This window comes from Pyrus communis, chromosome 3, assembly GCF_041283825.1.
Source record: "Pyrus communis isolate YQ-2024b chromosome 3, ASM4128382v1, whole genome shotgun sequence".
Lineage (NCBI taxonomy): Eukaryota > Viridiplantae > Streptophyta > Magnoliopsida > Rosales > Rosaceae > Pyrus > Pyrus communis.
In genome coordinates, this window is record NC_142567.1 from 26,460,841 (window position 1) to 26,487,526 (window position 26,686).

The window sequence follows — 26,686 nt, forward strand, 5'->3', positions numbered from 1 at the left end:
GGTATTATAAAGGTCTTAAAGAATTTTTATTTTCATATCTAACATAAGAGTGATGTTGTTTAAACATAGAAAATTAACATATTTGTTCTTATACTTCTAATATATAGGTGAATGCCACATATATTAGTGGGACTCATCTACATTAAAAATATATTATCAAATGCGTTAGATTTTTGTGTTAAATAACGTTATTAAAAATGAGATTCAGAATTAACTTTAGAAGGTTCAAAACTTTCCACTCTGGCTCCTGTCCATTGGCATGGGAATGTAAATAGCAAGCACACAAAGTTGAGAAATTATTCGGTATGCCCAGAATACAAGATAGTATACCACATGTGTTAATGTAAATGTAGAAATATAGAGAATAATCTGAATGATGACTTTGAGATACGATTTGAATCGTTTCCTTAAAGTATTATTTGCCCTCACTCGAATGAGTTTGTTAAAGAGTTCTTGACAAATCACTTCTAGGATATAATAAAATATGGAATATTCGATTAGCAAAACCGAATTGTATTCCCTTAGAAATAACTAGAAAGAAATTGTATGAATGTGATGGAGATAGGAGAAAGAGCAAAGAAATTGTGTATACAACAAATTTCTGAATGAAATTCTCTTCTACCAATTTACCAATATATAGAAGAGATTGCGCCCATTAGACATATCCTTTGGATACATCCTTTGATTTTGGGTATGCCTTCTCGCCATGAGATACAACTGAATTAATATTACAGTAATATGCCCAATACGCATGTCTGACGTAAAACATCAATTACCAAAGGTTATGTCTGTTAGTAAACTATGCACTAGTCAGACATGTCTTTTAGCAAAGTTGAAAAGTCACATTGCTTTAATTTGATGAAGAGTAACCGTTGGGCAAATACCCAACTTCTTCCACACGAATATATTAATATATTATTACAATATTCAACAGTCCTCCCATATTTTAAAAATATATAATAAATGACATATAAGAATTTTCTCCTTATAATTAATCACAAGCATACCAATATAGTCATTCATACAATAAATGTGTCCTTCGAATTAAACCTTTAATTAGTATAAGTAATTTAAAGTTATAACTAATGTGATGGTGACCTAAGTTTAAACCAACTATTCTTATGTTAAAACCGGAATCACTACACACATGACTATGTCTTATTTCTTTAAAGAAATTTCTGAACTAATTAAGCACTATTATAACCTTGTGCTTCATCCTGGTTTCATGAACATTTATAAGAGAAAACATAACTCTTGGTTCATTCTCATGTCTCTGCTATTATAGACATAACACAAATAACCTCATTAAGAGATAAGACTCATCTTTCTAAACGTAGCAATCTTGCACTAATTATTTTGGAATGAACTATATATTAATTTTTAATGCTTTCACAACCAGGAGAGATTGCGCCCATTAGACATATCCTTTGGTTTTGTATATGCCTTCTCGGCATGGGATACATCCTTTAATTTTGGGTATGCTTCTCGCCATGAGATACAACTGAATTAATATTACAGTAATATGCCCAATACGCATGTCTGATGCAAAACATCAATTACCAAAGGTTATGTCTGTTAGTAAAATATGCACTAGTCAGACATGTCTTTTAGCAAAGTTGAAAAGTCACATTGCTTTAATTTGATGAAGAGTAACTGTTGGGCAAATACCCAACTTCTTCCACACAAATATATTAATATAATATTAAAATATTCAACAAAATGTGATTTTATAAGTGTTCTTCCATTTGTATGATAATATATGATATACTATCCGGTATTCAGAACACATTGAAAAATTTATTCAACAAAGTTAAGATAACCAATCGCCCAACATACAAGCAAACGGTCCTAGATGCAGGTCAAGGCTACCGCGTTCAAGTCTCCCATCAAGTCTTTCATCACTCTTTTCCACTCTTGACTTTTGATGAAAGCCTCGTTCCAATTCATGCATCCTTGCCATATATTGACGTATAAACAATACAGTTTGGTAAAGTAGGAGATCAAATCATTCATCATTAAACAGACAGATCATCGACAGAGAGAAATGGAGAGCAATATGGTTGTTATTTTTGGTGTATTTGTGGCAATGTTTGTGCAAAGTGTGGCAACACAAAAAGTGCATGTGGTGGGAGATAACATGGGTTGGACTATTCCAGTATCTGGGGCACAAGAATATGTAAATTGGGCTGCTACTAACAACTTCACAGTTGGTGATACACTCAGTAAGATTTTGCACTCATCCTATAAACACGATGTTCACTCGTATTATAATTTAGAATTCATGAACAAAATATATATCATATTGTGATTTCTCATTATATGCTATAAACACGTTGCTCTATTTACTCATTATATATTGTGATTTCTCATTATATGCTATAAACACGTTGCTCTATTTACTCATTATATTCCTTGTAGACGCTTGTGGTCTAATATCCTAGTAATAAGGTGTTGGGTTTCTACTTATCAATCCCGGGTTTGAAACAAACCTCTCTCTCCCCTAAATTATTTTAATAGTTTCAAATCCGGAAGTTGTACATAGAAGGGATAAAAAAAATCCGGGTAATGCTAGATAGACTAAATCCGGAGACAAAATTTACAAACTAAATGATGTGTCACTAATAGAAATGAGCACACTTATCAACGTTTAAATAGTAAATTGATCATCAACTTCTATATCTTTTAGTTTTCAAAATTTTGTCTACAAATTTAGTGTCCATAGCATTACCCAAAAATTCCTTACATATGTAATGAAAACAACGTAAGTTGTAGATAGAAGGGATTACAAACGGTCTCTCTTGAAAGAATAATGGAACTCTAGAAGTTTGAAAGCAACTCACGATTTTCTGACTAAAAATATGATAAACTGAATAACATACAACCCTAAGAGTTGTTTAAATATTCTTAACCAACTTTAGATGCAAAGGAAAATAAAACAGAAAAAAAAAATTAAAATAAAATTAAAAGTACCCTTTAAACTTCATAATACCCAAAGTTTTTGCAAGATGCTCTTTAGATTATCTATATATATTTATTTAAAAAGTATTTTTTTTAAAATAATATCAAATAAGTAAAATAAAAAAATATGTAAAACAATAAAAAAAAAGCTAATTGTCATATAGGCAAGCGTGTGCGAAGAGACAAGTGATAAAGCCAATGATCAGTTCAGCTATGATGTTTGTATGATGAAAGTATATTTCTCAATAGGAAGGAGACAAGTATTTTCCCAAATAATTATACCTCATTAATTAAGTTAAAAGTAAAAAATGGCCATATTATATTAGTAAAGTTTAAAGCTAAATAACCTAATTTTTTTTGTACTCATAAAATTTCAATAACTCTCTATGCCAGTTTTCAACTTCATCACCGGTCAACAAAACGTTGTTCGAGTAACAAAGGCATCATTCCACTCATGCAACGAAGAAGAACGAATTGGCTCATCCCTCACAACTGGCCCAACAAACATCACACTCACCTCTGCAGGCGACTACTACTACATCTGCAGTTTTAGCAGTCACTGCCAGGCAGGCATGAAGCTAGCCGTCACCGTATCCAATGCTTCTCGAGAATTGCCACTGTCAAGAATAGTGCTCCTCATCTTTGGTGTAGTTTCTGGCATACTTGTTCTCTCTCCCTTCTTAGAGATTGTTTTGCCTCCTTTTCTAGAGATTTTCCATCCACGAGGAAAAGTCAAGTCCTTTAGCTCCAACCATGGGAAGAAAAAGTCAACAGAGACCCTGGGATCACCTTTATCGCCTTATCTGTGTCGTTACTTTTCATTGGCTGAGATTAAAGTCGCCACCCAAAACTTCAACGATACTTTCGTTATTGGTGTTGGCGGGTTTGGCAATGTGTACAAAGGGTGCATTGATTGTGGTGTCACTCCTGTTGCTATCAAACGGCTGAAACCGAAATCATCACAGGGGGCCCATGAGTTCAAGACGGAAATCGAGCTGCTTTCTCAACTCCGCCACCGCCATTTGGTTTCACTCATTGGTTACTGCTCCGATAATGGCGAAATGATCTTGGTTTACGATTACATGGCACACGGCACTCTCGGTGACCATCTGTATCGTACTGGTAACCTTAAACCTCTTCCTTGGGAACAACGACTCCAAATTTGTATTGGCGCAGCGCGAGGATTGCATTACCTTCACAATGGTGCCAATGGCTCCATTATTCATCGTGATATTAAGAGCACAAATATTTTATTGGATGAGAAAATGGTCGCCAAGGTTTCAGATTTCGGGTTGTCAAAAATGGGCACGACCAACACATCCAAAACACATATCAGCACCGTGGTGAAAGGTAGTTTTGGGTATCTAGACCCAGATTACTTCCGACGTCAACAACTGACTGAGAAGTCTGATGTGTACTCATTTGGAGTGGTTTTGTGGGAGGTATTGTGTGGGAGGCCAGCTTTGCTACATACGGTGGAGACTAGGCAAATTAGCCTCGCTGAGTGGGCCAAGAGTTGTCATAGAGACGAGACACTTGACCAAATCATTGACCCAAATGTGAAGGGTCAAATTGAAGTTGAGTGCTTGAACAAGTTTGTTGAGATTGCTATAAGTTGCTTACATGATAAAGGAATCGAACGACCGTCGATGAATGATGTTGTGAGAGGCCTTGAGTTTGCACTGCAGCTTCATCAAAAGAGCATTGGAAGTAAGGGTGACAATGGAGTTGCCTTTACTAATGACCGCGGCGACCAAACCAGTAGTACCGAGCAAAGTTGTTCTACCAATGAATCCAAACAACATATATCTGTGACAATCTTCTCTGAGATCAACGACACGAATGGACGATGATGAGCAAAATTTTACAAAATGTGAGCAATATTTTGAAAATGATATCTCGATAGGATTTATGTATATGTGTATATTGTTGGAAAATATTAGTATTTAGGTTTATTTTAATGTTTGGTTTTTTGGGGATTGCCCCTACTAACAGAGTTTTGTTTCCTTGCCTATTAGGGTTAGGTTAGTTTTCTATATATATATATATATATATATATATATATATATATGTATGATACTTTGTTGCTCTATATAATAATAAGTCAATCAAAATGTAATCCTCTATGATTTGTAGGCTTCATTCTTTATTTTCGGTTAATAAAATTATATTCATTTGATATTCGTTTGTTCATCTGTTTGTTCATATGGTTAGTTTGTTCGTCACGTACTCTGATTTTCAACCTATATGACATTGGGTGATACTCAGATGCAACATCAGACCTATATGACATTGGGTGACACTCAGATGCAACATCAACAACAATGGAAGCCGAAAGATGCAGCAAGCAGCCAACAGAGAACGGAACTATGAAACATTATTGTCAACTGACATTTGAATTCATATATGAAATGTTTCAAATTTTGAATCACATTATGAAAACTGCAACAGGCTTTAGCCATCGTAATTAACAAGGCTTGGATTGGGTTTTCGTATATATGTAATATAAGTTCAGCAAACAATTAGAATTTGGAAACAAAATCAACTTTTATGAGATTCAGAATTATCATTGAAAATATGGTCAAGAATGTCATATACAAGGCACTCTTCTTCGTACTAGAAAACAAATGTCATCACATAATTTCTCCTGTCATATTATATCACAGTGGAAAGTAAACTAAACCGACAGACTGCTATTCAAAATTTGGCTTCAATTTCCACAAACATCACAATCTAAGCAAGTATGCAAGATCCATTGCATCCAAGTAACTTGGGGAGCTCACTAGTGCTTAAACTGTTTCATGGCTCTTCCAATGCACCATTCGAGTACTCCTCACCAGCAATAGCGGATGCTCCATTTGATAACCAGTTTGTGCTGTTGGAATTTGAAAATGTGGAGTATGTAGATGCAAGGCCACATTTTCCACTCATTGTGTTCCTATGCAGTCCCTATATATGAGTACATACATTATGTATTTGGTAAATTCTTATACTTTAGGAATTCACTTTTCGATTCATTAGAAATTTGTTTAGTCCCTATATTTATTTTATACCTATTTATTATGGGGATTGGCCCTATTTACAGACTCTAGTAAAGATGTTCTAATACATATCATAATCTCAACAATACACAAAGAAGATTAAACCGAACACTTTTTGGTCTTGAATATTGTCATGCGTTTTTTTTTTTTTTTAGCAACCAAAAGAATTGCTAATTAATTGTGGGAATTTAATTATTTTGCAGTTGTGTCATTTTATCAGAGTGATGAAAAATAGGGGTGGGCAAATGGATCTTGGACCCCGGGGGGTTCTAGCGGTTCGAGCCGGGTTCGAGGCAGTTCCATATATTTTAAGGAAAACTAATGAAAATGGTTTGACAACTTTGAGTTTTAACGATAATGATAAAATAAAAGGTAAAGTGAATAGTACCAAGATTGACTTTTTAGTATAAAAATGTGGTTTTTCGTTAAAGTGAACAGTACCGGGAACTTTTCGTTAAAGTTCCCTATATTTTATACACAAAAACGGGATGGGACGGATTGGGTCTGAATGAATGGCGGGGCGCGGTAAGTACAAATTTCTGAGGACATGAGGCCCCCACCCGAACCGTACCCACTGTCTAATAATGGAGATTAATTCTTCACCGTTCAATTCTCACACACACATACAATTCTCACACACGTACTGTGAGGACCTGTATTTTCAAAAATAATTATATATAATTATGTGTTGTATATACTTATTAATTTCAAAAAATTTTGTATTACTTCTTATTTAATCGTTAATTCCTTTATTTTATTTTTCTGTACTCTAATTTACTATTATTTTGAACCAAATAAGTTTAGTACACCATTACGGTAGTATTTGAACTATATATTCATATTATTCATTTTCTTTCCTTTTACATTATTTTATTAAGCTGTTTGTTCAAGTCTAATTGGACCAAAACCATAGCCAATTAAAGGGCTTTTACATCATTCCTATCGATAGCTTTTAGGCGGCGTAAGTTTGCTTGGTCTGATCTCACCTTCCTCTGTGCCGACTTCCCTCTCCTATAAATAGAATGTTATTGCTTCGGTTTTCTTTGCCGGGTAGGTGAAACGTTTTTTATCGGGGTCTACTCTCTCTCAAGTTTAAAAAGTTTTCATTTCTAGGTTTTCGTCTTAGTTATTTGTCTCATATCTTTGTATGTTATTAATAAATTATAAATGTTTGTATCTAAACTAAAAAGGGGTTGTTGGGCATCGTTATGCATATGTATTTGAATTCGTTCATACTGCTGATTTAGTTTTATAGAAAAGTCTTTCTATTCATGTTGTTCTTTAGTGATAGCCTCTTATGTTCTGTATTTTGCATGTTACATAACAATACCATGTTGATTCCTACTCTTTGAAAGGCACTGAACTTTAGGAGACTTGGATGCTGCTCTATTGCAAAGAGAAGAGTCGAAGCATGTACTGCATATATATGTATATGTATGGATGTGTGTCTATTGTTAAATGAATAAGCATGTTGGTAAATGGTTTTATGTACAATTTAATATATACATACTACTTGAATGGTTTTTAAGGCAAAAGACTTTTGAATAAGCACTATACATGTTTGCTATATACGAAACTATTTTGTACAACGTTATAGTCAACCAAATGACTTTGGAATTGAGTAGCATGGAACTGATGAGTTTTAAGTATGTTGATTAGTATTAAAATTCATATAAGGCATTTGGTAATTTTCTTATACTTGTGAATAGGAGCTTATAACAGTTGTGGTTTCTTGTGTTATTATCTCAAAGCAATGCTTTGAAATCCAGGTAGGGGAAATACGGCAAACCTTTACAGAGATTGATCTTATTAAATTTCGTGAAGTGTTATATTATTGTTAATATTGATTGAGGTTGGATGATAATTAGTTATATGTGTATCATTGCTTGATTCGAATGTTCATAGAGTTGTAATTGTGAACTGTTGTTGGAGTGGTGTTTCATTGGTGATAATATGTGGAATATGAAATGAGATTAATTGTGCATCATCCATGATGTGTTATGTGATTGGAGTTTCAGTGTTGAGAAAGAATTGGAAATAAAGGTAGTTGGAAAGGATCTTTTGTGTAGTTGAGCCAAACTCTTAGCAGGTACCAGGTCTCAGGTGAGCCCACAGTGCACAGATTGTTTAAGGGTAATTGGGACTGGCGACGAAGGGTTTTGGCAAGATGACTAACAAATGGGGAAATCGGGATGATTGAGTTACAAGGGGTTAATTTGTATATTAGAACATTTGAACCACCACTGCAGAGGTAAAATGCATGGTATGGGACGTGCAGGTCCGCGTGTTTTATTATATAAATTAACGGGGGTAATTGAAGAGGTTGCATTGCATTCATGCATTATTAGCAATAATGATTTGATATTTGGCTATATGATTTCATGACACTTAATTTAATATTGTCAATTACTGTGATAAGGTTATGTCCCTACTGAGCGATGTTGGTTGTTGCTCACCCCTCACCGATTATTTTACAGATGAGTTATTTGACAAGACAGGTGTTATTTGGCAAGACAGGTGTTAGAAGAGCTAAGGATGTGATTAAGGAGAAGTTTAAGGATTATAATTTATTATTTTTGTACATCCTGTAAGGATTATGGAGTTATTTTAATAAGAGGAGTTTATTTTTCCAACCCGTGTCAATTTCCTTTAAATTATTTTAGTCTTGTAAAGAATTATCGATTTCTTGTTATAAGAGGAATTTCATATTTTCTCAACCAGTTTCACTTTCCTTTTATTTAATTTAATTTTTTTAGCTTGCACGCCGGATTCGGGTTTGAGTTTTTCCTATTGACCCTGGGTCTGGGGCATGACACGTACACATACAATTCACACACACAGTTATGTCAGTTCACTTTTTCTATTTCTCAATCTCTCCCTCCTAGACTGAATCTCCACAGCTCAGTCCTCCCTCTCGAATATAATCGTTGATTCTGAGACTCAGTGACTCTCCTCTTTCTCGATCTCTCTCTCTCTCAAACTGACTGACTCTCATCCCTCTCGAATCTCGATATCTGAGCTCCCTCCCTTCTGAAGTTGACTCTAACCACCACCACCACCAACTCCTCTCAACTCCAACATCCACCTAACGGTCTATCTCTCAAAAGGTATTCAATTTTTGGGATTAGGATTGAAAAATAAATTAGGGTTTTCTAGATTTTGGGACTTTGGGTTCTTGATTTGCTGCTTGTGTATGAGTTTCGAATTTGGTTTGCTGCTAGTGTATGAATTTTGAATATTTAGATTTTGTGCTATTGGAGAAGATATGATAGAGTTATGGAGAAGAAAATGGGTGGAGATGTAAAGAGAAGTATGCAGACTATGTATTAGATCCAATAGACAGGACAAAGAGCTTTATCACTGGAAATCTGTGTTTGACGTTTTCATTGCTCTGCTACACCAGTAAAACACAATTACTGCAACATGCAAAATAAGAATAGGCTACTTCTCTATTAGTTTTACACTTCTATTTAAAGAATTAATCTTTAGCCGTGTGTGTTAATTTTTCCATCTGATTCATTTCAAGTTTGTTGTTTTTTAGTGTTGGATGCTTGGATAAAAGATTCATGTTTAGACTAGAAGATTAATTTTTCCATATACTTCTCCATTATTTCATCCTCTATACACAAATAAATAAATAAAAATTACAATTAGATCCGCGAACCTGGTTCGAACTGGCCCGTTTAAAACAAGCCGGGTTAGGATTGGTTCTAGGTTTAGAAATTTCATTATCCACCCCACCTTGCCCCGTTACATTTTAAAACGGATCCGGTCCGGTTCCTCCAAATTTGGGCCTAGCCCGGCCTGTGCCCACCCTTAATGAAAAACAATCCTGTTTTTTTTTTTTTGTGGATTCAATTCTCACCAGCTTTTGTTTTCTCTAACAACTAATTGTCCAACCCAATAACGATTTAGCTCTACTAATATTATATATATATATATATATATCTCTCTGTAAAATACACATAAGAGTCGACTGAGAGCTTTAAAATCGTAGAATTTTCAAAGGTGTCAAAATCGTGGAATTTTCAAATTTAATCAATATACGTTGTTGGACGAAAACATGAAAAGTGACTAGCATATTTCCAAAAACTAATTCAGTATTATAAAGTTCTTAAAGAATTTTTATTTTCATATCTAACATAAGAGTGATGTTATTTAGACATTAAAAATTAACATATTTGCTCTTATACTTGTAATATATAGGTGAATACCACATACATTAGTGGGACTCCTCTACATTAAAAATATATCATCAAATGTGTCAGATTTTTGCATTAAATAACGTTATTAAAAACGAGATTCAAAACTAACTTTAGAAGGTTCAAAACTTTCCACTCTGGCTCCCGTTCATTGGCATGGGAATGTAAATTGCAAGCACACAAAGTTGGGAAATTATTCGGTATGCCCGGAATACGAGATAGTATAGCACTTGTGATTTTATACGTGTTCCTCCACTTGTATAATGACATGTGATGTACCACCTGGTATTCCAAGCACCGAGCACATTGAAAAATTTATTCAACAAAGTTAAGATAACCAATCGCCCAACATATAAGCAAACGGTCCTAAATGCAGGTCAAGGCTACCGTGTTCAAGACTCCTATCAAGTCTTTCATCACTCTTTTCCACTCTTGACTTTTGATGAAAGCCTCATTCCAATTCATGCATCCTTGCCATATATTGACGTATAAACAATACGCTTTGGTAAATTGGGAGATAAAGTCATGCATCATAAAACAGACTGATCATTGACAAAGAGAAATGGAGAGCAATATGGTTGTTAAGAGCTCCATTATTCACAGTGGTGCCAAGGGCTCCATTATTCACCGTGATGTTAAGAGCTCAAACATGTTATTGGATGAGAAAATGGTGGCCAAGGCTTTGGATTTTGGGTTGTCAAAAATGGTTATGACCAACACGTCCAAAACACACATCAGCACGGTGGTGAAGGGTGGTGAAGGGTATCTAGACCCGGAATACTTCCTACGTTAAAAGCTAACTAAGAAGTCTGATGTGTACTCATTTGGAATGGTTTTGTGGGAGATATTGTATGCGAGGCCAGCTCTGCTGCAGACGGTTGAGACTAGGCAAACCAACCTCGTTGAGTGGGCCAAGAGTTGTCATGAAGACGGGACACTTGACCAAATCATTGACCCAAATGTGAAGGGTAAGATTGACGTCGAGTGCTTGAACAAGTTCGTTGAGATTGCTATAAGTTGCTTACATGATAAAGGAATCGAATGACCGTCGATGAATGATGTTGTAGGGAGCTTGAGTTTGCATTGCAGCTTCATCAAAAAAGCATTGGAAGTAAAGGTGACAATGATGTTGCCTATATCAACGACAACGGTGACAAAATCAGTGGTACCGAGCAAAGTTGTGCTACCAATGAATCCAACAATATATATATGTGACAATCTTCTCTGAGATCAACGTAACGAATCTTTTTTTGAGTAGTTGCAAGTGAGCATTATTTTATTAGTAAAGTCTTGATCTAGAAACCAGTAGCACCGAGCAAAGTTGTGCTACCAATGAATCCAAACAATATATATCTGTGACAATCTTCTCTGAGATCAACAAAACGAATAGAAGATGATGAGCAACATTTTACAAAACACGAGCAATATTCTGAAAATGGTATCTCAATAGGATTTATGTATATGTGTATATTGTTGGAAAATATTGGTGCATATGATACTTTGTAGCTTTATAGAATAGTAAGTCAATCACAATGTAATCTTATGTGATTTAGCCGTCATTCTTTATTTTCGGTTAATAAACTTATATTCATTTGATGTTTGTTTTATAATCCGTTTGTTAATTTGTTCGTCTCGTATTCTAATTTTATGTGAGAATTTGATTAAGTGCAATTTTTTGTTTATGTTAACTTTTTTAAATTAACTTCACATTACGTTGACTTAAAATATTTTTGTGAACATTTCAGCAAAAAAATGCAAATTTAGATACTAATTTTTTTTTTCACAAGCGTAACTAAAATGACTATATTATTGAAGGTTATCACCACGACAAAAATATTAAAAGGTTATAACCATCTTCCTCCAATTTGTTGAAATGGATAAAAAAAATATAATTAAAGGCCATATCATTATCATATTCTTAGAATCTTTTGAAAAAAAAAAAAAAAAAAAAATCTCCCATTATCCTAGAATCCGTTAAAAAGTAAAATATAAATAATAAAATACCATCACCCCATCTTCCGTTTAAAAGGTGGTGGGCCATATTTTCCACTCATTGTTGTCCTTATGCTATATGGGTACATATATTCTGGAGCCGATTCGATATTAGATATTCATTTTGTCGTTTTTTGTACTTATTTATTATAAGAAGGCAGATTGTCTACCCTCTTATTTGAATGTCATTCTCATCCATTCTTATTTGTACGGTCACGGTTAAACTATGTTAACATTTTATATTCTTATTACTTTTTGTCTTATTATCTCTATTAAAAAAATCAATATAAAATGTTGACGTGACTTAACCATGACCGCACAAAATAGGAGGGAATGGGAAAAGAACCCAAATAGGAGGGCAGACAATCTGCCTCCTTATTACAATGGTTGTCCTTATTTAGAGTTTCCACTGGAGATGCTCTAATGCATGTCAATAATCTCTTTATGGTTTGAATTGATAGCGGCGAGAAAGGGTCTCTACTAGGCTATGCAACGGAATTTACAATGCATTATTCTAGAGAGTGATGCCTTGCAGGTTGTTCAGGGGGTTGGAAGTTTGAAGTGAGGGTCCTCCTCTTTGGATTTATTGTTGGATGATGTCCGGGAGAGTCTAAGAGGTTTTGGGTCCTCCAAAATTTGTCATATTAGTCGTTCCACCAATGGTGCGGCTCATAGAATGGCCAAGTTGGCCTTAGATTTTCCTTCTAGTTTTCATTGGTTCGAGGAACCTCTGGATTTAACCCAGGGTATCTTCTTGGATGATTGTATGTCATCTTCTTGATAATATTAAAATCGTTATCGTTTCAATTCAAAAAAAAAAAATATATATACACACACACACACACACAAAGAAGATTAAACCGAAAACATTTTGGTCTTGATGGATCTTTGAAGAATATTGCCATGTGATTATTATCATTTTTTTTTTTTTGGCAACCAAAAGAATTGCTAATTAGTTGTGGGAATTTAATTATTTTACAGTTGTCATTTTACAACAGTGATGAAAAACAATCATGCATGTGTATTTTTTTGTGGATTCGATTCTCATGAACTTTCGTTTTTCCTAACAACTAATTGTCCGATCCAATAATAATATAGCTCTACTAATATTATATATATATATATATATATATATATATATATCTGTAAAATACCCATAGGAGTAGACTGAGAGCTTTAAAATCATAGAATTTTCAAAGGTGTCAAAATCGTGGAATTTTCAAAGGTGTCAAAATCGTGGAATTTTCAAATTTAATCAATATACGTTGGACTAAAACATGAAAAGTGACTAGCATATTTCCAAAAACTAATTCAGTATTACAAAGTTCTTAAAGAATTTTTATTTTCATATCTAACATAAGAGTGATGTTATGTAGACATAGAAAATTAACATATTTGCTCTTATACTTCTAATATATAGGCGAATACCACACATATTAGTGGGACATCTACATTAAAAATATATCATCAAGTGTGTCGGATTTTTGCGTTAAATAACGTTATTAAAAATGAGATTCAAAATTAACTTTAGAAGGTTCAAAACTTTCCACTCTGGCTCCCGTCCATTGGCATGGGAATGTAAATTGCAAGCACACAAAGTTGAGAAATTATTCAGTGTGCCCGGAATACGAGATAGTATACCACGTGTGATTTTATACGTGTTCCTTCACTTGTATAATGACATATGATGTACCATCCGGTATTCTGAGCACATTGAAAAATTTCTTCAACAAAGTTTGAGATAACCAATCGCCCAACATATAAGCAAACGGTCCTAGATGCAGGTCAAGGCTACCGTGTTCAAGACTCCTATCAAGTCTTTCATCACTCTTTTCCACTCTTGACTTTTGATGAAAGCCTCGTTCCAATTCATGCATCCTTGCCATATATTGACGTATAAACAATACGCTTTGGTAAATTAGGAGATAAAGTCATGCATCATAAAACAGACTGAACATCGACAGAGAGAAATGGAGAGCAATATGTTTGTTATTTTTGGTGTATTTGTGGCAATGTTTGTGCAAAGAGTGGCAACACAGAAAGTGCATGTGGTGGGAGATAACATGGGTTGGACTATTCCAGTATCTGGGGCACAAGAATATTTAAATTGGGCTGCTACAAACAACTTCACGGTTGGTGATACACTCGGTAAGATTTTCCTCTCCTGTTACAAATATGTCGCTCACTTGTATTATAATTTAGAATTCTTGAACATGACATATATATTATATTGTGATTTTTTGTCATTAACTCTTCTGTGCTGTGATACCAATTATTATATAAAAGTATTTGTGCTCTATTTACTCATTATATTTCTCGTAGACGCATGTGGTCTAATATCCTAGTGATAGGGTGTTAGGTTTATAGCTAAATAACCCTATAATTTTGTACTCACAAAATTTCAATAACTCTCCATGCCAGTTTTCAACTTCATCACCGGTGTAAACAACGTTGTCCAAGTAACGAAGGCATCATTCCACTCATGCAACGAAGAAGAACAAATTGGCCCATCCCGCACAACTGGCCCAACAAACATCACACTCACCTCCGCAGGCGACCACTACTACATCTGTAGTTTTAGCAATCATTGCCAGGTAGGCATGAAGCTAGCCGTCATCGTATCCAGTGCTTCCCCAGAATTGCCACTGTCAAGAATAGTGCTCCTCATCCTTGGTGTAGTTTCTAGCATACTTTTTTTCGCTTTCCTCCTAGAGATTTTCCAACCACGACGAAAAGTCAAGTCCTTTGACTCCAACCATGGGAAGACAAAGTCAACAGAGACCCCGGGATCACCTTTACCGCTGTATCTGTGTCGTTACTTTCCACTAGCTGAGATTAAAGTCGCCACCCAAAACTTTAACGATAATTTCGTTATTGGTGTTGGCGGGTTTGGCAATGTGTACAAAGGGTGGATTGACAGTGGTCTCACTCCTGTTGCTATCAAACGGCTGAGACCGGAGTCATCACAGGGGGCCCATGAGTTCAAGACAGAAATCGAGCTGCTTTCCCAACTCCGCCACCGCCATTTGGTTTCACTCATTGGTTACTGCTCTGATAATGGCGAAATGATCTTGGTTTATGATTACATGGCACGCGGCACTCTCGGTGACCATCTGTATCGCACTGGTAACCTTAAACCTCTTCCTTGGGAACAACGACTCCAAATTTGTATTGGCGCAGCACGAGGGTTGCACTACCTTCACAGTGGTGCCAAGGGCTCCATTATTCACCGTGATGTTAAGAGCACAAATATTTTATTGGATGAGAAAATGATGGCCAAGGTTTCAGATTTCGGGTTGTCAAAAATGGGCACGACCAATACGTCCAAAACACACATCAGCACCGTGGTGAAAGGTAGTTTCGGGTATCTAGATCCAGATTACTTCCAACGTCAACAGTTGACTGAGAAGTCTGATGTGTACTCATTTGGAGTGGTTTTGTGGGAGGTATTGTGTGCGAGGCCAGCTTTGCTGCATACGGTGGAAACTAGGCAAATTAGCCTCGCTGAGTGGGCCAAGAGTTGTCATGGAGACGAGACACTTGACCAAATCATTGACCCAAATGTAAAGGGTCAGATTGAAGTCGAGTGCTTGAACAAGTTCGTTGAGATTGCTATAAGTTGCTTACATGATAAGGGAGTCGAACGACCGTCGATGAATGATGTTGTGAGGGGCCTTGAGTTTGCACTGCAGCTTCATCAAAAGAGCATTGGAAGTAAGGGTGAAAATGGGGTTGCCCTTATCAATGACAGCGGCAATAAAACCAGTAGTACCGAGCAAAGTTGTGCTACCAATGAAACCAAACAATATATATCTGTGACAATCTTCTCTGAGATCAACGAAATGAATGGATGATGATGAGCAAAGTTTTACAAAATGTGAGCAATATTCTGAAAATGATATCTCGATAGGATTTATGTATAGGTGTATATTGTTGGAAGGTATTATTATTTAGGTTTATTTTAATGGTTGGTTTTTTAGGGCTTGCCCGCTAATAACAAAGTTTCGTTTCCCTGCCTATTTGGATTAGGTTAGTTTTCTATATATATGCACGATACTTTGTAGCTCTATAGAATAATAAGTCAATTAAAATGTAGTCCACTGTGATTTGTAGCCGTCATTCTTTATTTTCGGTTAATAAACTTAAATTCATTTGATGTTTTTTTTGTTCATCCGCTTGTTAGTTTGTTTGTCATGTACTCTGATTTTCAACCTATATGACATTGGGTGACACTCAGATGCAACATCAACAACAATGGAAGCCGAAAGATGCAACAAGAAGCCAGCAAGGAACGGAAGTATGAAACACTTATTGTCAACTGACTTTTGAATTCATACATGAAATTTCAAAATTTGATGTTTTGAATCACATTACGAAGACTACAACAGACTTTAACCATCATAATTAACAAGGCTTAGTTAACAAAGCTTGGATTGGGTTTTCGTATGTGTAACATAAGTCCAGCAAACAATTAGAATTTGGAAACAAAATCAACTTTTATCAGATTCAGAATTATCATTCAAGATATGATCAAGAATGTTATATACAAGGCGCTCTTCTTCGTACTGAAAAATGGATGTCATCACATAATTTCTGCAGTTATATTATGTCACAGTGGACTAACCAACAGACTGCTATTCAAAATTTGGCTTCACTTTCAACTAACATCACGACCTAAGCAAGTATGCAAGATCCATTGCATCCAAGTAACTTGGGGAGCTCACCAGTGCTTAAACTGTTTCATGGCTCTTCCAATGCGCCATTCGAGTACTCCTCACCAGCAACAGCGGATGCTCCATTTGATAACCGGTTTGTGCTGTTGGAATTTGAATATGCGGAGTATGTAGATGCAGGGTTTCCCCGTGAATTCCGAGTCTGTGCAGCCGTGCTACTTCTTGTCACCTTGAGGCGAGCCTTTCTACCCTGTGGTGGAGCAACATATCACAATATCTATTAGTCTCTCGTTTAAGGACTTCACAAATAAAAACTGGGGGAATGTCTACTACATGAAAAGATGACAGATAATTACCTTTCCCATACACTTCTCCAGATGAGGAGCAAACCTCCCAGCCACGATAGACCGACCACAATTCATGCACTCAAACACTTCACTGGCTACAGAAGGATGATTCTGCCCAAATATGTCAACCACGTACTTACCATTTGCTTCACTACTATTACTAGGATCAGCTACCCTCACCCGTGCTTGGGCCGAAAGCCTTAGTTCTTCTTCCTCTTCTTCAAAATTACGATCAAGACCCAACTTTGCTATTCGATGACACTCAGATGCAACATCAACAATAATTGAATCAAGGAGGTCCCCAAAAACATGAGACGAAAGCTGCAACCACAAGCCATCAAATTAGGAAATTATATTGTCAACCGATTTCTACATGCACACACGAAATCCACCAGTTTCTTCCACTATGATAATCAAACTCATATCTTTAGTTCCATCAATTTGCTCATCTTGACAACGAATTTGGTAAACGGTAGAAGACAACCCTTGTATCATGGGCATTTTCTCTTTCTCGAAAAGATGTGATCACCAAACCAAAGCAAGATATCTACAACTTAGTAGTACAGAATCACTTAGCCATTAGAATCAATAGAGCTAGTAATTTGTTCTTCCAAAAAGTCAAGAACGGATAACTGTGAAATCATCTACACATGGACAAAATGCATCTCATTGCATTATTTTTATCTTCATTTTTCTATTGACAAGACACTACTCTAAACTACTCTAATTTACGAGGACGAGGATACGAACTAGGCTGCAAAGGGGAGGCACAATATCTTCATCTCAATGCATTTGAACACATAACAACTCAAAACACACAAAAATTTTCCAACCCATTTTTCATACAGATTCAAACCAAAAGTTCAAAATCCCTCAACTTCTTCCGGGTCCAATACCGCCAAAACCCAAATGCAAAAAGAAACAAAAGGGTGTTGCTTTGAATGTAAAAGGGGAAATACCTGAGCATCGGGAGAAGAGGACATATCATTTTCTTCATTTGGAAGCGACATGAAGGAGCTAAATGGGTTTATAAACCTACCCAAAATACAGAAAATTTATTAGAATTCATCGCCAAACAAAAGAAGAAATTGTTTTTTGAAAAGCAAATTTGATATTAAATCAAAAATTTATAAGTGTATCAATTCAGAATTTATAAGTATACAGATCGTGGAATTGAATTGATTGAACTAAGAGAGAGAGAGAGAGAGAGAGAGGGACTTACTGATTGTTTCGAAGGGAGAGAGGGAAGTGATCGGAAGCTGCTCTGAGACTGAAGGTAGAGAGCGAAGTGATGCCAAATCGATGGAATTGGGATTTTGGGGAAGGAGAACGGAGGGTGATACACTGGGACGCGCTTGTTTCTGTTATTGTCTTCAATCTATCATAGCATGCCATCTGGTCCCGAAGCACTAAATTTCACCTATCGTTGCATGCCATCTGGCCAAAAGTGAAAAAAATAATCCGAAAATACAAAAAGTTCCGTTGCCGGGAATCGAACCCGGGTCTCCTGGGTGAAAGCCAGATATCCTAACCGCTGGACGACAACGGATGTTGTTCGTAAGTTGACAAATAATTACTATCTAATGCCTGACCTCTCTTCGAAGATAAGAGGACCTTTTAATTACTCACAATCTCCAGGTCAATCGCATCCTATTAGACCCTGGTTCGTCGGTCAGCGTTCTGCCCCTACATCTCGAGCCAACCAAGGCAGAAGTTAAGGCCAAAATATTTCCCAAAAGGACATAAAGATTTAAGACAACCTCAAAACTATAGAGTCAGCCAAAATCATCAGCAATTCCTAAATTCAAGCCATTTTAATTATTCCCCCAACTGCCATTTTATTTGGGTTGACACAAATTTTACTGTCTACCTAATTTAAATTTTTGGATTGAAATTTTCTTGTTCCAAGCGATAATAAGGAGGTGAGCTATGAAAAATAAAATCTCAAATACCAAAAGTCACTCTTAACCACTTGAGTTATATGTTTTTCAATTAAACATGTTTTGTGCATTGAACTTTGCGTCGCATCAAAATTGGTCGAGAAATCTAAAAATTGGCTAGAGTGTGAATTGATTGCCTAATAATAAAAGTAAGCTTGCATCTGTCACATTGGCAACTAATAGAGGCCTAGTAGGTCAAAACAAGAGTAGCTTGATTTTTTAAAGTCTAAATTTTAAGTGGTAAGGTGAAAAATTAGATTGGAGTGTGAATTGCTTCTATCAATAATCTTAACTAAATTCGTCCAAAGAAAAACCAAACATGGGAATAGAAAAGGTGGTTTTTCTAATTACGATTTCCCTACACATTCAAAACCTGGCAAATATTCACTCTTGTGCGAGTTTGATCTCCACGATTTTCTTCTTAACAATTAACTATATAACACACTAACGATATCGCTCTGCTAAAAAAAAGTTGGCAAACTGATATCCAATAGATATATCACGATAATAAAGTAAATACATCAAAAGATTCATAATTACATTGGATACTCGTTTGCTATATACTACAAGAATAGTGCTATCTACACACCTATTTTTATTTATGACACATTTCTCTCAATTTCGATCATATGATCAAATGAATTAAAAAGAAAATCAATTGCAAAAAATTAACAAAAAAAATATATAAAGTACAAATAAATGTGTAAATAGCACGATACATACCGCAATCATTTCATAAATACCAATTTCTACTATCACCGCCTTTTTTTTTTTTTTTTTTTTATGGAAAAATCACCTCCTTATTTTGAAATACTCAGTAAGGACATGATAAGAGATATCCTTAGCCAATTGAGTCCACCAAAGTAAACGCCAACTAAAAGGCTTTCAAAAATATTGGGCTGAGAATGATGGACCCACTAACCCATAAAATCCAACACAAAAAACAAGATTTGGATTAAGAAATCCTGGCCCACCAGGCCCATAACATCCTTGGATGGTTTGTCACTTGTCGCTTGTCACACCTCAAAAACGTTAATGAGACATTTTTGCCATTCGACGATTTTGTTCTTATATGGAGTAGTCAGACACTTCACACTTCCAACCAAAAAAAACAACTCACACAAAAAAAATAACTCACATTTTTCTATTACGGTTTAATAATGTTCTTCTGAACTAAGTAGGAGTTTAACTTTCGCATAGGACGAATTCAACACAAGGTTATTATAGTTGATTTGTTATGAGTCTTAATTTACCCTTTAGGGTAATGTATCATAGTATTTAGAAGAAGAAAATATTCTTGTGTGACCATAACATTGTCAAACATTTTCTTATTACATGTGAATTAATAGCATACACAACGAAGGAAGTAGCATACACAACATGACCACGTGATGGAGAGATTTCTTAGTGTGTTCGGAACACGGTCCAGTACATCAATTATCATAATACAAGTGGTTGGATATTTGAAAAAAAAAATTTCCAACCATTTGTATTAGGAATAGTCCATGTGTTTCATACATCCGGTCAATTTGATCCTCGTGTTTTCAATTTGGCCAAAAATGTATTGCCATGAACCCCGTCAACTTCATCTTCGCTAATCTTTCAAAATCTTTCTTTACTTTCTAAGAAAATTGTAATCTTAAAAATTCTCGTGCATCTGATTTGCAAGCCTGCAAATAGATGTCTACAAGCCTATCTGTTGCAAAAATATTTTGAAGTCTCTTGGTCTCGAGTGCATTTAATGGATTTACAATGAAACACATTTTTGTTTCAATTTTAACGATTATTTAACGGATTGTCTATGATTGGCTAATGGAGATAAACACGAAGACCAATTTGACCAAATTAGAAACACGGGCATCAAATTGACTGATAGAGTAAAACACTTGATCGTTTTAACATTTAAGTCTTTATATTATGACATTTGATGTACCGAGTCGTGTTCTCGATTCTCTAAAAAAAATTTCCACGTGACGGCTCCAGATCATTTCGTCACTGACAGGCATAAAAAATAAACCACCAATACAACTGTCTAGTCGCAATAACTTAGCAAGCAAAAGAGACTAGAAATTCAGAGATGAGGATGGTGACAGAAGCAGCAGCTTGGGCACCTTCCATGGCTCCTACGCTTTCTTCCCCACAAGACCAAGACGGGATTCGCACCTTGCTTGACAGGCACTACGCCTTGCATGGAGAGGTCATGATGGTGGTTGTGATTCTTCTGTTTGCTGCCTTCATTTTCTGCCTTCTCGTGATTTCCCGTCTCCGGCGAGCGAAGAATCGTCATCCGCGATCTTCGCTCGATGAAGACACCAACGTCGTTCGGAAGCCGTGTAGTTGTTTTTCATCATGGTTTATGAAAAGGAGGGCAGATGAACATGGTGCAAGCTCAACAGAGTTGCCATTGAGGAGGTGTAGTAGTGAAGTTATAAGAAACCCTAGTTCATAACGTTGCGGTTTCAACCCACCTTTCTTTTTCCTGTTGCACGCGCTTGTTTATTTCTAACCTTTGGATTGAATATATCGAACCAGAATAAGCGTGTAGAAATGAACAAAAATGTGCAAAAGGAGAAAAATGGTGTGCGGATATCATTCATGCTGTACTCGGAGAACTTTGCGTAGGAGCTTTGGTGTCTGGGCTTTGTATGGCTAACATGTAATCGGGGATGTGGTTCTGATGAGAGCCTTCCATGTCGGTATCACTGTAAAATGTCCCTTTAACCCCTACAGCTTGTCTAAAGTAGGCTTATATATCTGTGTATTTATATGGTCTGAATTGACAATCACCCACCTAAATATCTTTCTATTTTCATTCATGTTTTCTGGTATTATTTCGCTAAATTCATCTGCCTCCTTTGAGTTAGTAAAATGATTGATATCGAAAACTTCTTTCAAAACTTCGCCTCAAGGAAGAAAGAGCAGCTCTTCATATCGAAGAACTTTGTTTCGGTTTTTTGTGCTCCTGCTACATGTATCTGTGATCTAAGCATTTTCTGGAACTCAAAAATGCTTAAACCAGAGTGGAAGATTGTGCAGCAAACATTTTCCGTTGATTTGTGGGCTAAATTAAGACTACATAGAACACATACAGAAAATGCATCGATGCACGCTGAATGCTTCGGATTACAAGAAGAAACAGAGTCTTCTTATTCATGCAGGAATGGTAAATAATATGCAATGCCATGAATTTTCACGAAAGAGAATCGCGGTTTCATTGTTTATTGATACGGTATTATTGTTACACATAGTAAAGCTAATAAACAATGCTAGAGTACACGTACAATACAACACCCAATCAAGTTGGCCAGCGGCAACTGATGGTTGTTCCCCGAACTTGCCTTCATCGATTTTCCTAATTTGGCTGCTATTTACAAGGGTTCCCCATATCAGAAAACCAAACTGCCAACTAACACAGAAGTAAGTGAAACTGTTAGGTTGTCGTCAAGCTCAGTGCTTATGGGGAGGGATTCTACCAGTGCCGAGGCAAGAGACACAACCAAGAAACCCAAAACCATGCCCCAACTTTCCTGAACAAACCCGAAGCTGGAGAAATAGTGCATGTACCTGTCACAGCATTACCAATTGTTAAGAAACATGCTAGATTCTGATATTCAATCCAGGTCTGAAAGAGCAGAAAAGTAAACCAGCAAAAGCTACCCGATAGATGTTAAAAAACCAGCAGATGCCATTGCAACACTACCAGCTATGGATTTGTTTCTGTTGTATGGAATTTTCTGAGTACCAAACCGCCTACCAACAATGTCAGCTAAACCTGAAGCAATCAAGTAATAGAAATTTGAGAGAAGTCCTGAGCAGTTCTGCTGTGAGATCTAGTGTTTTATTAAAAAAAAAGAAGTCCAAGAGAACAGAATGGACAAACTGAATCAATTAGATGTACCATCTCCAGCGCACAAATTGCATATAAGAGCAATTGCAATAGGAGAAGTTCTCCAATAGATTAGACAAGCCAAAGTTATTGTCGTGGCATAGTACAGTGGTCCCTTGAGAAGTTCCCTGATGCATAAAGTAAAGGTTAATTAAAAAATCATTGCATCGAACAAAATTTGTTTTTTGCCTTTGCTCATACATAGCTTTGTACAAATTTTGGTTCCTGCTAGCAGGTATTGCAAATTAGGTGGCCAATGAAGTAGTAAATAACCAAAACCTATTCCTTCTGTTGGCCAATGAGATGAAGCAATTTTTACTCTGGTCAAGCTAAGTTTTTTAGGAATTGTGGCATGAGATACTTGGGTCTTCCATCCGTCATCTCTGTGTTAAATTATGGGATTCAGTTGTGAAGAAAGTAGAGAAGAGATTGAAAGGATGGTAGACTATAAGTTTTATCAGATTTGAGTTCGGGCATTGTGTTGATTATCATCTCTCTCTTTACAGTTCTACGCAAAGTTACAAACATATCGGAAAAACTAATGAGACATTTCTTTTGGAATGTTTTGGTGAAGGGAAAAGAGGTCATATGGTAAGTTGGGAATTGAAACTTACCGCTACATTTGCCCTTGTTTTTTATATTATGTTAATAAAAATTATTTTGTTTTCCATAAGAAGATTGGGGTCAAGTAGCTGGGTTACTTCACAGCAAATTAGCAATGAACTCTCTACAAAGGACCAAAGTCAGTCATATTTGGGATCATGGCAGAGATATTCCACTTGACATGGTTGAATTAACAGATCGTTCAAAACCACTACCTGTAGTCTCCGTATCTGCTCATTGATTTCACTGTGGCTTCATCTTTCCATATTCCAAGTCCCAATAGAAGCATTCGGAAGATATTGAGGCCTGGAGTAAGAGATGCTAAAAATGCTCCTTGAAGGCCAGAACTGCAATTGTACATAGTAGCTATTATTGAGCAGATTCATGAAGAAAAGTATTACGACTTTTTTAGTCAAGAGAGTACCTGAACAGTGGCCAGCAAAGCATGAAAACTAGGCCAATGCTCACGTGCACAAGCTTTCTATTGAGATTCTACATGAGAAAATGTAACTGAATTCAAATGGGCAGGCTTCCAAGACAAGTTTAGTTGGGAAGGTTATGATCGACCACCTTGAATTATAATAAAACATTATAACGATTAAGTTGAATCCAATGTCAAGATTTTGCCCATCAAAATACATATATTGGAGCAGAACCCAAGCTAGGATCAGATACCCTTCTCCTCTATCTGAACTGAAGAAGGCAAAAAGCCAAGCAAAAGTCTTAAAGTAATAAATTTACAAGACCAATGTATCATAATCAGGTTCTGACACAATAATTTGAAATCATTGCTTGCTATGTAGTATTATGTGCACATTTATGCTTAGAGGCCCCGAATAAAGCTGAGAATTTGATCAATGACGTACTGCATTAGACAAAACTGTAAGGCCCAATACAACTCCTGGATTGTAAGACCATCTAGTACATCCCATTCTCAACTGATCCATTCTCAACTGATCACTCCCTTGTTTGGGGTATAATGATCCATAGCATAAAAACGATATAACAAATCTAATTGCAATCATGCTATCAAAAGATGGTAATAGATAAGAAAATCTGAAAGCATTTTCAGCATGGATAACTACCATACAGAACCCCTAAAAACTAACTGATCAAGTTTTAACAAAGTCATTCTTTAGTCTTAACTGTTAGAATGTGAAGAACATCCCAAAACCAATTGGCAATATGCAAAGAGGCTTAAGAGCATTTAAACTATCATCCATGACTACAATTCTGGGACGCGGGATTCACACTCTCAACATTAGCTATTGCTTATACCAACTACATTCACTTTTGCTGCATGAGGCATCAGCCTTGAGGCTTGCTTTTGGTCCACTCTTCGCATCCATGGCGGCTTTAGTGGAACAACCAAATACACTTCTTTGATACTCAAATATCAAACAGCCTCATTTGGAAATTGGAAGTGATCAGTAATTAGTGCACCAATTCAAAAGTGTTACAAATTTCAACTGTTAACCCATTTGTGTTACAGTTCTTAATTGTCAGCAAAAAGATCAGTACTTTCCTACAAATCAATCAAAATCCAACAAAACCCACCAAGGCTAAGACCAAAAATAGCGTTCCCAAATAGAAACAGTACAAAATACGTACAAAATACACATTATACGATTAAAGATGGGATTTTGACCTGGTCGAAGATCCCACGCTTGGCGGTTTCTTCCCACAACAGCAGGAAGAAAAGAGCAACGCCGCCTGCAATTAAGGCGGCGCAAATGTCAGCAACCACAGGGTTTTCTGGAAGCATAGTGGCGGGAGCTGACGTCAGTTGGCTGCGGGGAGCCCGACGCTTGGAGATTGTTGTGGTGAGTGGGAATCTGAGTGAGCCAGTGACAAGAGAGGGTGGAAGTGTCTGAAATTGATTTGGGAACGAGAAGAAGAAGACCGAGTCTGGAGGTAGAAGAAGATCTTGGAAGGCGGCCTACCTGGAAGAGGAAGGAAGGAACGTGGCCTGGTTATGGCGTCTATGGCTACTGGAACAAAGGCAAGGCAGAAGTGCATTTCTGCTCCAATGAAATGCTCCGAACTTGCGTCTCTTCACCGGCACTTGCTTTATTTTAATAAAACAGTTTGTTTTTATTTTTTTTATCACTTTGACTATGAATATTTTTCTTAAGAAACCAAATAATGTCGTAATAAGAAATAAACTCGTTAAATAATATTTAATAATCTAAATATCATAATTTACATTATTTGGTCTATAAAATTCAATTTATCAATTTGGTCTCCTTATCATTTAGTTTACAAAAGAGGAAAAGCTGACATACTAAATTTTTTAAATCAAATTTACAAACCAAATAATGTAGTTGATAATTAGATTATTATTTAAACGTTGATTAACGTATTTATTTTCTATTGATAATTTTGATCACTCTGTCATTACTTGCTAAATAACATGCTTTGACTAATTTTTCTGACAAAAAAATAATGGAAGTGGTGCATCCAAATTGAAATGGAGTTCAAGCGGTAAATTGATAAATTTTTTAGCTTGAGTAGTGTTTGCGCACACTCCTAGTATAGTCCAAGGAGTATGTATATAAATTTCCCTTTTTTCATCGAGGAAGTTATTTACTATTGTTTTAATAAGAGAAAATAGCAATAAACAATTGTTATTTAAAAAAAAAAAAAAAAAGAATTCTATCAGATTTCTCTCCCCCACTACTCCCTCTTCTTATTTCTCAACATCTCATCCGACCCAAAATAAACTCTTCAAAAACTAACTCACATATGTGTCACTCTACCAGTACTACTATGAAGAGAAGTCTGTTATCAACCAAAAACTTACCATTCTAAATCGATTCGGGATTTTCAAAATTTTGAATCTGATCCAACCGAAGTAAGAGCTCGTTTGAATGTGCTTTTAAAATGACTGAAAGCGTTTTCGGTGAAATTTTTTTTTTTGGAAACAATCTTTAGTAAATATGCTAATAAATTATGAAAAAACACTTAAAGTGTTTTCTGAAAGAAGCACATAACTAGTGCTTCTTATAAAAAACATTTTAAATGCTTTTGGAACCCGATAACAT

The 26,686-nt window shown here is 36.0% G+C and overlaps 3 protein-coding genes, 1 non-coding gene and 1 pseudogene across 6 annotated transcripts; 2 read left to right on the forward strand and 3 right to left on the reverse strand.

The window, feature by feature from the left end:
• The first annotated feature begins 1,990 nt into the window (after positions 1-1,990).
• On the forward strand, positions 1,991-5,477 carry LOC137715529 (receptor-like protein kinase FERONIA). Of its 2 annotated transcripts, XM_088691513.1 has the most exons (3): positions 1,991-2,222; positions 3,352-4,831; positions 5,173-5,477. In XM_088691513.1, exons 1-2 carry the CDS (start codon positions 2,045-2,047, stop codon positions 4,809-4,811), a joined length of 1,638 nt encoding a protein of 545 aa, XP_088547639.1. In that variant the 5' UTR covers positions 1,991-2,044; the 3' UTR covers positions 4,812-4,831; positions 5,173-5,477. The 2 variants fall into 2 exon arrangements, with proteins under 2 accessions (XP_088547639.1, XP_088547640.1); XM_088691514.1 differs by lacking the exon at positions 5,173-5,477 and having other exon boundaries at positions 3,352-4,947.
• Positions 5,478-14,129: 8,652 nt separating this feature from the next.
• LOC137715882 (receptor-like protein kinase FERONIA) lies at positions 14,130-16,356 on the forward strand. Its single transcript, XM_068455239.2, has 2 exons — positions 14,130-14,341; positions 14,615-16,356. Exons 1-2 carry the CDS (start codon positions 14,164-14,166, stop codon positions 16,045-16,047), a joined length of 1,611 nt encoding a protein of 536 aa, XP_068311340.2. The 5' UTR covers positions 14,130-14,163; the 3' UTR covers positions 16,048-16,356.
• Positions 16,357-16,670: 314 nt separating this feature from the next.
• On the reverse strand, positions 16,671-18,580 carry LOC137715883 (SAGA-associated factor 11). The gene is made up of 4 exons (XM_068455244.2): positions 18,436-18,580; positions 18,173-18,248; positions 17,223-17,534; positions 16,671-17,116 (listed from the first exon to the last, which is right to left on the reverse strand). Exons 2-4 carry the CDS (start codon positions 18,221-18,223, stop codon positions 16,934-16,936), a joined length of 546 nt encoding a protein of 181 aa, XP_068311345.2. The 5' UTR covers positions 18,224-18,248; positions 18,436-18,580; the 3' UTR covers positions 16,671-16,933.
• A 110-nt stretch (positions 18,581-18,690) lies between these two features.
• Positions 18,691-18,762, reverse strand: TRNAE-UUC (transfer RNA glutamic acid (anticodon UUC)). The gene has a single exon. It is a non-coding gene; the product is annotated as a tRNA-Glu (tRNA).
• Positions 18,763-22,340: 3,578 nt separating this feature from the next.
• LOC137715378 (putative phytol kinase 3, chloroplastic) lies at positions 22,341-25,615 on the reverse strand (annotated as a pseudogene). The gene is made up of 6 exons (XR_015960398.1): positions 25,291-25,615; positions 24,067-24,134; positions 23,858-23,989; positions 23,052-23,167; positions 22,811-22,925; positions 22,341-22,717 (listed from the first exon to the last, which is right to left on the reverse strand). The product of XR_015960398.1 is annotated as a putative phytol kinase 3, chloroplastic (transcript).
• Between the last annotated feature and the right edge of the window lie 1,071 nt (positions 25,616-26,686).

Bases quoted from the DNA above. Each gene is read 5' to 3' on its own strand.
- LOC137715882 (XM_068455239.2), top strand. From the start codon at position 14,164: ATGGAGAGCAATATGTTTGTTATTTTTGGTGTATTTGTGGCAATGTTT. The intron at 14,342-14,614 runs GTAAGATTTTCC...TCTCCATGCCAG, and splicing joins CACGGTTGGTGATACACTCG to TTTTCAACTTCATCACCGGT.
- LOC137715529 (XM_088691513.1), top strand. From the start codon at position 2,045: ATGGAGAGCAATATGGTTGTTATTTTTGGTGTATTTGTGGCAATGTTT. The intron at 2,223-3,351 runs GTAAGATTTTGC...TCTCTATGCCAG, and splicing joins CACAGTTGGTGATACACTCA to TTTTCAACTTCATCACCGGT.
- LOC137715883 (XM_068455244.2), bottom strand. From the start codon at position 18,223: ATGTCGCTTCCAAATGAAGAAAATGATATGTCCTCTTCTCCCGATGCT. The intron at 17,535-18,172 runs GTATTTCCCCTT...TTGTGGTTGCAG, and splicing joins CCTCTTCTCCCGATGCTCAG to CTTTCGTCTCATGTTTTTGG. The intron at 17,117-17,222 runs GTAATTATCTGT...GCTCCACCACAG, and splicing joins TGGAGAAGTGTATGGGAAAG to GGTAGAAAGGCTCGCCTCAA.